General features: G+C 34.3%; 4 protein-coding genes across 5 annotated transcripts; 3 read left to right on the top strand and 1 right to left on the bottom strand.

Moving 5' to 3' along the window:
• Positions 1–729: 729 nt before the first annotated feature.
• Positions 730–4,666, bottom strand: Spt (Spitting Image). The gene is made up of 12 exons (XM_083031916.1): positions 4,438–4,666; positions 3,991–4,203; positions 3,724–3,912; positions 3,474–3,647; positions 3,280–3,404; positions 2,716–3,218; positions 2,434–2,636; positions 2,150–2,351; positions 1,868–2,059; positions 1,682–1,774; positions 1,296–1,589; positions 730–1,229 (listed from the first exon to the last, which is right to left on the bottom strand). The coding sequence occupies exons 1-12, from the start codon at positions 4,489–4,491 to the stop codon at positions 904–906; spliced, it is 2,568 nt and encodes an 855-aa protein (XP_082888042.1). The 5' UTR covers positions 4,492–4,666; the 3' UTR covers positions 730–903.
• A 20-nt stretch (positions 4,667–4,686) lies between these two features.
• LOC145932723 (MAD2L1-binding protein) lies at positions 4,687–6,172 on the top strand. The gene is made up of 2 exons (XM_083031920.1): positions 4,687–5,250; positions 5,335–6,172. The coding sequence occupies exons 1-2, from the start codon at positions 4,832–4,834 to the stop codon at positions 5,693–5,695; spliced, it is 780 nt and encodes a 259-aa protein (XP_082888046.1). The 5' UTR covers positions 4,687–4,831; the 3' UTR covers positions 5,696–6,172.
• Positions 6,173–6,329: 157 nt separating this feature from the next.
• On the top strand, positions 6,330–7,627 carry LOC145932722 (putative alpha-ketoglutarate-dependent hypophosphite dioxygenase). The gene is made up of 2 exons (XM_083031919.1): positions 6,330–6,686; positions 6,939–7,627. Exons 1-2 carry the CDS (start codon positions 6,471–6,473, stop codon positions 7,539–7,541), a joined length of 819 nt encoding a protein of 272 aa, XP_082888045.1. The 5' UTR covers positions 6,330–6,470; the 3' UTR covers positions 7,542–7,627.
• A 1,095-nt stretch (positions 7,628–8,722) lies between these two features.
• On the top strand, positions 8,723–12,872 carry H (transcriptional corepressor hairless). 2 transcript variants are annotated; one of them, XM_083031917.1, is made up of 4 exons: positions 8,723–9,498; positions 9,685–10,221; positions 10,463–11,281; positions 11,419–12,872. In XM_083031917.1, exons 2-4 carry the CDS (start codon positions 9,882–9,884, stop codon positions 11,451–11,453), a joined length of 1,194 nt encoding a protein of 397 aa, XP_082888043.1. In that variant the 5' UTR covers positions 8,723–9,498; positions 9,685–9,881; the 3' UTR covers positions 11,454–12,872. The 2 variants fall into 2 exon arrangements, with proteins under 2 accessions (XP_082888043.1, XP_082888044.1); XM_083031918.1 differs by having other exon boundaries at positions 8,723–9,570.
• Positions 12,873–13,461: the final 589 nt, after the last annotated feature.

The raw sequence follows: 13,461 nt of genomic DNA, 5'->3' as shown, positions 1-13,461 counted from the left end.
GTAATATATTTGTAGGGGTGGGAGGAAGAGATTGTCGGGAAGTGCAAGAAAAATGTTTCCAATTGTCTCGTATCCTAAACTTTTTTATAATTTGTCGCATTTTAAATAAAATAAATGTATATTTTTTAGATTTTTTTGAGAAAAAAACTAGAAAAGCTGCTGAAAAAATTTTGTGTGTAAGTGGAAAGATAAATAATCTTCCAATATATTTCTATTCCATTATAATTTATAACATGCATTTCATTTGGCATTACAGATGCTTCGAATCGTTTCATAAAGTGACGAGTGATTTGAACAAATTATAATTATTTTATTAATTTTTTTAAAAATTTATGTATATAATAATTGCATATTTTAATTAAATAATATTTATTGTAATGTTGAAACTGATTTACATAATTATTTAATCAAAATCATTCAATCATATTCATATGCAATTATCTTTATAGACATTTAATTAATTTAAAAAGTTTTTAACAAAATAAAAGATTTCTCTGCGGATTGTTCACTTGTTCCACTGCACATTTAATTAATTAGAATGTCTAATGCCAGAATATGTCTTTTGATTTGAATAAGAGATTAATAAAATTTAAATTTAAAAAACCAGAATATAAAATAAACATTTCTATCTTTTATTGTTTCAAACACAATTAAATTTTCATAAAATTAAACATTTATATATACAATTCAAATTTAAATCTTATTAGATTTATCATATACTGGAATGTAAAATTGACATTATATAACGTTCGTATTCACTTTATCATATTTAATACATGTATCATAATTTATCATATTTAATTACATGTTAACTGCAAGCTTAAATACTATTTTTATAATTAATAACAATTACATACTAAATGTTTATTTAATGTTTCATATATGAAATATAATTTTCTATTTTTATATCTCGTGTTTTGCTAATGTCAATTTTTGAATTTTATTACTTGAAAGTTGAATATTGTTATGCTTTTGCATAGTTTCCATGACTAAAGATGCATCACCACCACCAGATATAGTACAATCACCCACCTTCTCCGTTGTTGCACATTTATTTGCACAATTTTTCGTTTCTTCTTTAACAATTCCAGATAATTTTTCTACCGATGTGTTAGAAACGACTTCTTTATTTGCACTTTCAGAAGACATACTCTGTACTTTTAAGGATTTGCAAGATGAAAACGTTGCATGTTCTGATGTAGATGACAAGGTAATCTTCTCTAAGATAGCTGAAAATAATTTCTAATGTAACAATAATTCCTATCTATATATAAATTTCTTCAAATACACAGTACCTGTTAAATCCATGCTCTCTTCAGATATATCAATGTTTAAAGTTTGAACTTTAAAACTATCTCTACTAAAAAGATGTTGTCTAATGCTAGACAGATTTCTAAGGGATATGTCGCTTTTGACAACTGGCTCTGTTGCATTTTTATTTCTATGCGGTGTATTATACATAATGGAATGCTCGCTGCGCAAAGTACGACCGCTTTTTATGTAGGGTATCAAATGTGACAAATCCGATGGTTTTTGTATTCCGATGCTATTTGCCGGTTGAATGGATACCTGCGATTTATACGCTTTTACTAAAACATAAATAAAACTTGATATTAACTAAAAAAATATATAAACATATACAGAATATATGTATATTAAATATTTGTAAGTTCTCACAAACCTGTATAGGGCGTTCTGATATAAGCTATACTATTTTCATCGCGTGGTAAACCATAAATTGTAGATGGAAAATTGACAATATTTGAAATAATACCTGTAATATAAAGAATGATTTTTAATAGGGCATTATATTAGCAAAGTGTTTGTATCCTACAAAACATTATTTGAACAGAATTATTTATTATACCATGGCTGGAATCTCCTTGAGTTCTTACAGATTTTTCATGTATCGTACTGTTCATGATCATGATTAGAGCAGGTTGCAATCTTTGGACAACATTCAATATTAATTCACACCGTTTTATCACCCGCAATTGCTGAGGTTCTGGTGCATTTTCAATCAGAAGAGTCTTGGCAGCTTTATTGGCCTCAAATATAGCTGTAATAACAAAATGTGTATGTCTATATCTTTATACATATCTTGCCAAACTATGACAGTTTAAAAAGTAACGTAACATATCATAATTACCTGCTTTTAATTCCCTTGTCATCATTATTGTGTGATGATCAATATTTTCAGTACCAATGTCATTTACAATCGTTGTCACTTGGCTAGATAATGCTGAAGCACGTTGAACAATGCCTTGCACCTGAAGTTGTGTTACCGGCTGTCTATGATCTAGACAATCCGAGATTTCCGTTATACGTTCTTGAAGACTGTCCATAACTATCTGAGAAAAGATGTATTCAAATATATATTCAAGTTTTCTTGAAAAATGAAACATAATTCTTCATAATATATTCAATATTTACTTCGCAAAAGGCAGCTGAATTTATAATGAGGTTTACAACATTTTGAAACTTGGTCATCTCTCGTTGCCACTGTGTAGTCAATAGTTTGACGTTGGAACGCATTTCTTTATTATCTGGATGCAAGTAGAAGGAAGTTATTGCAGAAATCAATTCCGTCTCTAAGGATTCGAATCCGGCGAGGCAATTGCAAATTTTATTATTACCTGAAATAAACAAATTTATATTAGATATAATTGTAGTAATTTAAAGAAAGATTTTGTTTGATAAAGGAAAATGACTGACGATTCATGTCCTTGCAACAAGCAATAGCAAATATTCCAATTTGCATAGTTTGGTCAAAAAGTTGATCAAAATCTTCTATAAGATTTTTTAGATCATTCTTAGATCTTGTTTTCGCGCTTAATGAATTTCCACACGTCATGACAAGCTTCCTTAAAGCCGCATAAGGATTGCTGAATACCTCCATCGCGAGTGTTAATACTGCTATATTGATTTTACGTTCTAAACGATAAAGAGCATCGGTCAAGGTGTGCATAAACAAATTATTTAATGCCGAATCTGGTGTTTCCGATAATAATTGCTGCTTTAATTTCTCATATTCCAATACTATAGACTGACATGATCCAGTTATGGCTTTAAAATTGTACAGCTGACACACTTGGGTAATTGCCATAGCATGAGAAAAAACATTTTCCAATCTCGACCATAGTTCTTCACATTCAGATAATTGCTCCTGATGCGTTTTGTTTGACATTTCTAATAGAATGTCTAACGCTAAATCCATTCTACAAAGTGTATCAGAATCAGTTAAATACAATTACAAAATATTAGAAATATTTGTTTTACCTATAGACGAAATGATTCTCCTTCTCGAAAACTTCCTCTTCCAGTGATGGATTTGAGCCGTTCAATAAGTTTAAGATCATTTCACAACAGGTACACATTCTTTCACAGATATACTTCTTGCAAGCCTGTATATACATTTCTCGAATATAGAAACAATTTAAATGGAAACAAATATTAAATATATAATTTATTACATAAATTGGTGCATTTAATCGATGCTGCTCCTGCGCCAATTGTACTAGCATCTCAAATGATGTGCATAGTTGAGAGGAATATAGAGCTAGCTTTTTTGACAAAAAAGCAGATACTAAACTTTTTCTGTATTTTTGTAATGGTTCAAATAGCTCCAATATTGAAGTACCAAGTTCCTTTAAAGAAGCAAAGATTTTAATATCAGTATTAAAAGAATGTAATTCAGTTTAAATTTATTTCATCAATTGTTACTTTTATATTCTGAAGATCCTCAATCTCATTTGCTGTGCTCATTTCTCGAACATAATCCAGACAATCTTGAAGCCTTTGGTTCAACGGCAAACATTCTAAATCTTCTAAAGCTCGTAAAGCTAATGTGACATTATTAAGCAATAATTCTGTCGTATGTTTATTAATATCATTGCTCTTAAGGTCTTCAATCTGAGAAAGATAATAAGTAACTCAAATTTTAATTTTAATAATCAAAATATGAAATGTTAAGATTCTTTTGCTCCTTACAAGCTCGTCAATATCCTTCAATAGAGAAATGTGTTTTGAATTTGTTTCTGCATCGCTACACTTTGCTTCTTCATGGTCACAATTATCGTTACTTGCTAAATTCTTAAATCTCTGAGTTAAGGAATGCAGTTGTTCAAAGATCGTTGATTTTGTAAGCAAAATTTCTGATGAATTAATAGAAACATTGGTTAGCGATGAATGCAGCTCGCTTATCTAAAAAGAATAAAATAATTTTCGCTTCCATTCTCACTTTTAATATATCACGAGGCATTCATATTATAATCTCAAAAAATGTTTAACTTGATAACGAATCTAGAAAATGCTGACATTTTTTTCTACATCTACATCATTAATATGTCATGATCACTCATGATCACTCATGATATATATGTCGTCTTAATAAATTCATTAATTATTAAATATATGAAGAAATATAAGCTTTATCACCTGCTGTTGTAGAGGTTCCAGCAGCCCTCTCATTTGCTTCGTCTTTAGATCCATTGTTATATATTTTATATCTCGCAATATGTCTCTCTTTTTTTTCGTTTACAGTTCTTCGCGAAACTTCAAAATTCATATATTTCAACGGCGGATGTAAATAAAGCGAATTTAGTAACTAACTAGACACGGCAACCAACGTATCGCACGAAGTAGGTTCTATATCTTCGACTTAACCTAACCTAACCTAACCTCCAATTCGTTTAAATTAAAAAAAAAAGCGTCGTGCGAATGCTGCTGTGTTGATAACTTTTTTCTTTCTTTTTGTGTGGACGAGATTACATTTCAAGATAAATATACTCCAAGATATATAGATTCCATTCTGAATTCCTTCTCGTCAAATATGTTTTCCAGAGGCAAGAAAGGCGAAACGGAGATTAATATAATGTTGGACGAGCCGCTGACCGATGACTCGTGCACAAAAGTGGTGATCGAACTCGTAAAATACGTTCTGTATCAAAAGCAACAGATACCACTCGCCTACGAAGCCTTAACCAAGTATCAGACTAATATGAAAGCGACAGATAAAAACGCGGCCTCCTTTAAAACCTTGTCGAATATGCTGAAGAGTGTCTCGGATCATATATCTTCGCAATTCTTTCTCAATGGTTGCGACGTAAAGGAAATCGCTATATTACTTGGCTCTACGATATTTTCACCGAAGCTCTGCATCGCGATAGAGCTTCCCTCGTATATCCTCAACAGCAAGCAGCATAAAGAATATCAGCATTCTTCGAGGAAACCGCTTTTAAAACTCATAAGGTCAATGAGAATAAGAGAACGTAATAATTATTCACTTACATAAAAAATTGCGATATGATTAATATTTGTATGATTTGTGTACAGGTCGCTGTTGGAGTGCGGCGAGTTTCAAGAGGCTATGGGTATTCCCTTAAGTATGACAAATGTGTTTGTCATGTTGAAGAAGAACGATGGCAATTCGGTATCAGACTTCTTCTTACCTAAACCACAATATAAGCCACCGATGCAAACTGCGAGTTGCTTCAGAATCAAACTGTGCCAGAACGATCAAGTCGATACGCAGTGCAATTGTGCGTCGCTTGTTGAAATATATCATGATTCGTATAAGATGCAGCTAGAAAATGAAGACAATGTGCAATATGCTCGATACAATAGTTCTACTCAATCTTTGTATCAGTGGTATCAGTCGAAACAAATTATAAAAGGATTTAAATTCTGTTCGTGACCATAATTTTAACAGTTATAGCAAAATTAAATTAAAAAAATTTTTTTTTTGCACACGTTAGATAATTTTTCATTCTAGAATATTATTATATAGCAATATCATAAATAATTTGATTGAAAGTCATGAAAACAGTATTAGAAGACATTAATGTATTTAATAGTAAACTTATCGCTACATGCAATTGACATTGCAATGACTTGAATATGACTCGACAAAAACCTTGAGGTCATGATGGAAATTTCTATCCGTGCTATCAGAAAGAGCCGATACGATGTTTTTATTCATATCAACACAACAAGATAACTCTTATTGCATGGTTGGCTTACGTAATTAAGAAATTAAATCGCAAAATTATGCAATAATTCGACATTTTATTGATCATTAGACATATATTATACAATAGATAAGATAAGAATTACGTTATTGATGATTTATTTTATAAGAAATATGAAATTTTGTATAATTGCTTTGATATTTTATATCGTATACATAAATATAATGTTAAATATTTTTATCTCAAGTTGTAGTTATTAATTATTACTACGAAATTGTTATACTAATCTAAGCTACACATATAACGAAAAATCTTGCAAATCATACAAGAAGATTAGAAAAATTTATAGTCTCAAGATCAACATGAATCTGCATCACGCAGAGATAATCCCTACTGAGGACCCCTTCTGAGTAGTGGGGTAACGCATATTTTAATTTGGCCCGAGACGCAATACTGATTCTGGACGTTGAAAGAAAGATTCTTACATCTTGTGTAAGAAGTATGGCTAGCTTGAAATTTTTAACGCCGGAGCAGAAGCGATTCTGGCAAGAAAATGGTTTCATCAAGTTGACAAACGTATATTCTACGAAGGAAATAAATGAGATATCAGACACCTATAATGATATATTCGAGAGAAAACATCGTGAAAATCTTGGCTTGGAAGCCAGTTGGTCTGGAAACGAAATGAAGAAATTAGCTGGGAATATCGATTATTCTGTAAGTGAAATATATAAAATGTATAACATTATATTTTTATATTCTGCAAAATGAATATCGTTTATCGTAGAATTAAATGCATAAATTGTTAAAAAAAATTATATATTATATAAATATTATATTATTATAATGTAAATTATATTATATAAAAATAATTTATATATATATATATATATCATACAATATATTATATATATTATATAATATAAATAATATTATAAATAAATTTTTATGTATATACATTTGTTATAGGTAAGATCTATACACAATCTGCAAATGCACAGTGGCGTTTTCACTCGGGCCATCACGCATCCGAATTTATTAGACGCCCTTGAGGATATCATGGATACCGAGGATATCTTGCTACATCATACCAAGGCGCACGTAAAACCGCCGGAGAAGGGAGCGCCTTATTTGATGCATCAGGACTATCACTATTTTCCTTTCAAGAAGGACAGTATGTTGGCCGTGTTTCTGCACCTGGACGACACAACGCCGGAGAACGGCGGCTTGGCGGTATATCCGGGCAGTCACAAATTGGGACCTTTGGAGGATTTCGGAGTGTCCAACGAGAAGGGTGAACAATTTCATTACGTCGATCCTGAGAAGTATCCCTTGTCGAAAGCTGAGCCTGTGACGGCCAAGAAGGGCGACATAGTCATCTTTTCTTATCTGCTGCTTCACGGCTCGTACTTGAATCTATCCGACAGGAGCCGACGTATGTTCCTTATACAAATAAGAGCCGCCGATGACGAGCCGATCGAGGACGTGCACAAATCTCCCTGTCAAGATCTGGTACTTCGCGGTAGTAATCTTTATCGAGACGGAACATTCGAAAATAGATACGTGCATTAATCAGATACATGAATTACAAGCTAAACGAATATTTACACTACTTTTAAACCTTTGTAGTAATAAAATCGTAGAGTATATATGATTGAGCCGTTTCTTATGAATGATTCTTGTGTTATCCTTTCTGTTTTCCTCCAATTTTCATTTTGATCTTGAAAATTCTCATAAGTTGGAATTTTTTAATGTTTGAAGTTCACATTACTAAACTGTTAAAGAACGCACGAGAATTATTATAAATTATATTATAAGTTAAATTTCTCAGCTCCATGTTCATGAGATAGCCTTGGAATGGCATTTCTCTCAATAATTATAATATATATTATAATATCTGATAAATCATTTTAATATATCTTTTTAATGCATTAAAAATGTTGCGTACATATTCATCATGTAAACATAATCAACATAACATTTTTTTTGAAAGCAATATAAGTAGAACAATTAAGTAGGAATTAATTAATATAATCAAAAATTGTATTTATATAACTTTGTCACATTTTGTATATATGTATATATATAAGCTAAAAGAGATACTAGACAAAAGTTAAAAAGGAGATATGAGAGACGATTCTTTATGAAACTACAAATATCTATCTTCGTTTTAACTTAGTTTTAATAATGTTACAAATCTCTAAACTAAAAATGACGAATGTTTGATGACAGGCATTGTTATTTATATCCATAGAAATTATAATATAAGAATATTCATGATATATTTAGACTACATAAAAATGTGTACTGTATTTTTTTTGACAGTACGCAGAAAATAAGCGAGCATTTGAATTTTTCCGAAATATTAATTTTACATCTCGTTCATACAAGGTGCGATTAATAAACCCGTTTCGAGGAGGAGGCGCATCGATACAAAACTCGCGCGAGTTTTTATCTCGCGTCGAGAAGCGGGAATCCGATCATACGGAACGAGCGGAACGAGAGCTCCACGAGATTTGACATAAATTGAAAGAGATCTGTAAAGTAAGACATGATTTTCTTCACGCTGGAAATCCATAAGAATCCAAAGGAGATGGGTCCAAATTAAATCGCGCAAATCGCGAAAGAAAGAAGAAGGAAAAATTCCCAAGTACAATCGATCGACGCTCGAAGGTCGTAAATCACGGAGAAAGGGGAGAGTCGCTCCTCTCGTTTCTCGTTTCTCTCGTGCCGGAGGGGAACGCGCGGAACGCGGACCGCCACCGCCAGTGTTGTCGACACGAGAAGGGTCGACACCACTGTCGACTCTCCAAGGAGGCCAAGAGTTCTCCTTCGCTTTTTTTTTTAATCCCCGCGGACGGCCAGGGGGGCGAGAATCACGCGGAAGACGGACGCGCGTTCCCTAGCGTCCTCGCTGGATGCCATCGGTGTCCCTGGGCCGGTGACAGACTTGTCAGACAGACGCGGTGACAGGGCTACACGCGAGCCGAGCGAAACACATGTGTCGGCCGACTGCTGCTGCTGCTGCTGCTCTCCGCCACTACTCGGGGACAGTTGCTGCCGCCGCTGCTAGTGCCGTCCTCCCCGTATCCGGTGCGTGAGGTCTCGCGCGATCCTCCGGAACGCGTCGTCGTCCTGGACGATGCGAACGCGCGCCTCGGCGAAATAGCCGAGCAGCAGAGGCGGAAGGCAGGGTGTACGTGTGTGCGTGCGTGGGTGGGTGGGTGTCTGCCACATTCGTTCACCGCCAACTGTCGCGATCGAACTGATCCGCGTCCGCGATCAGCGTTGTCCGATATACGTCCTGGGTCCTGGGTATCGATCACCGTTTCCGATCCGAGTTGAATTGTTGGAGGTGCACAACCTGTATTTTTCCTACGCGAGTGTACAAAAAAAAAAATATGTCGCCCCTCCGTCTCCGCAGCGCTGCTGCTGGGATTCCGATGATGACAACTGGACGACCCCGGGTGATCTGATGATTCCGAGAGCTCTCGCATCCGTCGAGGACCTCGCCAGCGAGTAAATACAGGCACGGTTTTTACCAGTCTAAATTGCGTGTCTCTGTCAGCCATCATGTCATGAGCTGCGAGCCTGTAACACTGTGTGTTCTGTGTATTTATTTCCCATGTCTTGCCTAAATGACATGAATATCGATTACTTGTCAATGATACGTGTGCCTCGGACTTTGTAAATTACAATTATCTCCTTCTTGTAGGAAGAGGAAGAAAAAAAAAAAGAAACTGGGAACGTGAGAATGTTTCTTATCGAAGCTGAGTACTGCGACGTTTTATGCACGTGGGTTTAATTCTTCGAGACAACAGGAGACAGACGAGTCCTCATCGTATGGATACCCTGAAAAGTTAAAGTATGAAAAGCCCAGTGGAGGAAAATGGATACCGGTAAAGTATCAGCATGCGTGAAAAGTCAGCAGAATGTCATGCTCACGCAGCTCACGTGAGGGGCACGACAGAAATGTGCTCGCGTGATCCGTCAACATTGCACCCAACCCTTGCCAAGGCAAATGGTAAAAATTCAAGTCCCCAGCCAGCTCATCACACGGAAGCACGTATCGATAACAGCCTGCCGACCCCAGGAGGCCGTTTGAAATTCTTCAAGGATGGAAAGTTTATCTTGGAACTGTCTCATCGCAGGGATGGAGAGAAGACTACATGGTTTCCTGTGCCAAAGAAAACTTTTTGGCCACCTGCTAGCACTATTCCGAATCGGCAGGAGAGCTCTACTTCCCTTAGCGGTGAGTCTTGAACGAAACAATAATATACTTGTTATATATAAGTTTTTTTACACATATATTGTTACATTTTCTTTGTTCATTTATTATATCTTTTTAAAAACTGGAAAAAAAACATCTTGTTACAATTACTTTTTATATTATGATAAAGCCTTTCCATTTTAACTTTCACTATCGTATAAAAACAAGTGACGTAATTAATCTAGATAATTCATAATCTCTGTACATTATAATTCGTTTTCAGTTTCCGATGACAATTCGTCGGTCCAGTCCAGTCCTTGGCAGAGAGATCACTGCTGGAAACAGACCCATCCCCGACGCAGGATAACCACAGAATTTAATTTTTACTATCGCCGAAATCCGAAGACTCGTCTATGCACGCATCCTCGTTTAATAGCAAAGAAACGCAGACGCCCGTTAGATCCTACGATTGCAATTCTCGTTCCGGAATCAACGGCGGCTTATCCAACGAAGGCATCTCGGAAATTGAACGGCACGTCATCGTCGGGCAAGGTTCTGGGTTTGATCATCGAGAAACTGTCGCGTCTGGATCCTAATGTCGTCTCGCCTCGTAAACGTATACTCCGAGAGATGGAAAGAGTTTCGCTGGAGGATCAGGCGTCCAAGAGACGAGCCACTCCGCAACCGGTTTGCACGACGAGCGCGCCTGCGACTCCCTCCGCGAAACAGCTGTCATCGTATAGTATAACGAGTATCCTGGGGGAGGACAAACCGAGTCCCGAGCCAGGCTTCTTGAGAACATTGCTGAAGCCAGATGATTATAAGGACAGGCAACCTGTAAAATACTCATCGATTAACACTTATCCGAGGGTACGAATCGATCCCTACATTGGGTCCAGCAATACATCCGTTCATCATCCGCTTTATGGATTGCCGATGTTGCCTCCTGGACCATATAGAGCGGCGCCTCTATGGATGGCACCTCATTATCCATCTCCCGTCCACTATCCGCCTCCTATGCAATTGTATGCACCGCCGCATACCCATCCATCATCTCCACATTATAAAGACTACAGGGAACAAACTCTCACACCTCCTTCAGGTATGTTTCGTTTTCTTTTTCATTCGAATATTATTTTACACATATAATTTTACATGTATATATATATATATATATATATATATATATATTAAAAATCGAATAGGATAAGATGTTCACGAGTTATTTCTCATCTGCAGATATGCCTCTGAATCTGTCGAAGCATGCGGGTTGAATCTCAGGATCCCAATAGAGTTGGTGCCTTATCAATGGATGAAACACTATGCAAACACTGCCCGTGCAACGACAATGCGATATATTAGTATTTTTTTATTCATAAAACAATAGTATCTTCTTAGTAAGTAGAGATATGATGAGAAGCCAGATAGTTGGATTCTGGGAGAGCTGTACTTGTATATACAAATGCATAAATTGTCGATGGCGGCATAGGTATTTTATATTAATATTGCAAGATTTTAAAAAGAGAGGAAATTACATGAAAGTGTGGTATAATATACAAAAAAAAATATGGGGAAAAAATGCCACTCTAGGTGTGTGTATACATTACACATGTTTTTATTATACGCGACTTGTGAACGAAGAAGAAAAAAAAAAAGAAAAAAATATAAAAGAATCGGCGCGCGAATTTTTATTATTTAAGACGATCGTAAATCTATATATTGTCAATATGAAAATGTATTAGCGACTGGACGATGCGCTAGTGATATTGCATTCTATAATTTTATTATTATTTTTTTTTGTTTTCGACGTTACTATTCATATTTTATATATTGAGACAAAGAATGAATGATGCACAAACAGGTCATACACCCACAAACACATCTGTGCATCTCATTTATGCATTTTCCCGTTATTCTTATAATGTTACTGTCATTATAACCATTAATAAGAATGGTATATTATCTATCTTATATAAAAGAATCGATAAGAAAGACATAGGATTATGTACAGAACAGATTATTATATTGCCTCTATATCTAGCATATTAATTATTCTTAAAAATAGAAACGCATAATAAAAATTTAGGCTCTAATAGAATATCCACACAACAGTATACAGTTATTTATATGATATTAATGCAGAGAGAGAACATACAAAATTACTTTAGTAAAGACCGTGGGGTGTGCCTTACAAATAATTATCGAAATTCCATGAAATTAAATTATAAACATTCTTACGGATATGTATTATAACAAAAAGGCACTATTATTATATGTATATAATAAATATATCTTTGTGTTACGTACATATATATATTATATATATATATATATATATATATATATATATATATATTTGCATCGAATTGACGTTCATTTTTTTTACTCTATTATTAGTCAGAGGCATTTTTCACGGAAAAAGAAGGCAAGCTCGCACAGGTTCTACAAATGAGTAACTTTAATTATTCGACTTACGCATCCTTCAGCTATTCAAACAAAAATTGAAAAAAAAGTATGTGATTGCGCATTAGAGAGCAATTGTATAGAAAGAGACTAATTTCGTATAAATATAAATATTTCATATACTATTTATTATTAGTTTTCACCACGTTATTTCACTTACCATATCAGCTCTCTATCAATTAAGACTTTAATCTTCTATTTTTTTTAGCAATAATTTTACACGTTTATTCGTTATCTGCATATATATGAAATCATTTTCTTGTAATACTGAATAAATCTATCTTTTCAATTATTTATTTATTACGGTAAATACCGCAATAATTGCTTTCAAAAAATCCTAAACAACTAACTCAATTATTGTACATCATTTTTAATTGTTTAATATTGTATATCTACTATATATATCGTATATTTATTGTATATTTTTAATATTTTTTATTTATAAAAAATTAAATTGGACATTGATATATAATATTAAAATTTTTATTTGAAATGTATATTATCGGGTAGATATATTTTTACTTAATCATCATATCCGTCCTAAACAATAATATCCAATATGTATCTCGAAAAAAATACATATTCCAAGATAAAAATATAAAATATATAAAAATATAATTTATATTGCAAATTTATGTAATCTAAAGTTATAATTCGCGCCATTATAGAAAACACGTCGAGTCGACGATTTCTGATTGGTCGCTCGACGCGCGACAAGCAAATGTCACCAAAAATACTGCGCGCATGCGCCCTAGGGCGAAAGAGTGACGACGGCGCGCCACGGTTAGGAAAAAAAGTGTAGAGGGTAAAACTGTAGAG

This window comes from Prenolepis imparis, unplaced genomic scaffold, assembly GCF_030444845.1.
Source record: "Prenolepis imparis isolate NDT839.2.m4 unplaced genomic scaffold, iyPreImpa1.0 SCAF_2, whole genome shotgun sequence".
NCBI lineage: Eukaryota > Metazoa > Arthropoda > Insecta > Hymenoptera > Formicidae > Prenolepis > Prenolepis imparis.
This window is presented reverse-complemented; position numbering and strand designations above follow the sequence as displayed.

What these genes read in the sequence shown, in the direction of transcription:
- LOC145932722 (XM_083031919.1), top strand. Translation starts at nt 6,471, where the DNA reads ATGGCTAGCTTGAAATTTTTAACGCCGGAGCAGAAGCGATTCTGGCAA. An exon ending in CTGGGAATATCGATTATTCT is followed by an intron (nt 6,687 to 6,938) that starts GTAAGTGAAATA and finishes CATTTGTTATAG; the next exon opens with GTAAGATCTATACACAATCT.
- H (XM_083031917.1), top strand. Translation starts at nt 9,882, where the DNA reads ATGCGTGAAAAGTCAGCAGAATGTCATGCTCACGCAGCTCACGTGAGG. An exon ending in GAGCTCTACTTCCCTTAGCG is followed by an intron (nt 10,222 to 10,462) that starts GTGAGTCTTGAA and finishes ATTCGTTTTCAG; the next exon opens with TTTCCGATGACAATTCGTCG. An exon ending in AACTCTCACACCTCCTTCAG is followed by an intron (nt 11,282 to 11,418) that starts GTATGTTTCGTT and finishes TCTCATCTGCAG; the next exon opens with ATATGCCTCTGAATCTGTCG.
- LOC145932723 (XM_083031920.1), top strand. Translation starts at nt 4,832, where the DNA reads ATGTTTTCCAGAGGCAAGAAAGGCGAAACGGAGATTAATATAATGTTG. An exon ending in CCGCTTTTAAAACTCATAAG is followed by an intron (nt 5,251 to 5,334) that starts GTCAATGAGAAT and finishes ATTTGTGTACAG; the next exon opens with GTCGCTGTTGGAGTGCGGCG.
- Spt (XM_083031916.1), bottom strand. Translation starts at nt 4,491, where the DNA reads ATGGATCTAAAGACGAAGCAAATGAGAGGGCTGCTGGAACCTCTACAA. An exon ending in AGGATCTTCAGAATATAAAA is followed by an intron (nt 3,648 to 3,723) that starts GTAACAATTGAT and finishes GCTTCTTTAAAG; the next exon opens with GAACTTGGTACTTCAATATT. An exon ending in TATCAGAACGCCCTATACAG is followed by an intron (nt 1,590 to 1,681) that starts GTTTGTGAGAAC and finishes TTTATGTTTTAG; the next exon opens with TAAAAGCGTATAAATCGCAG.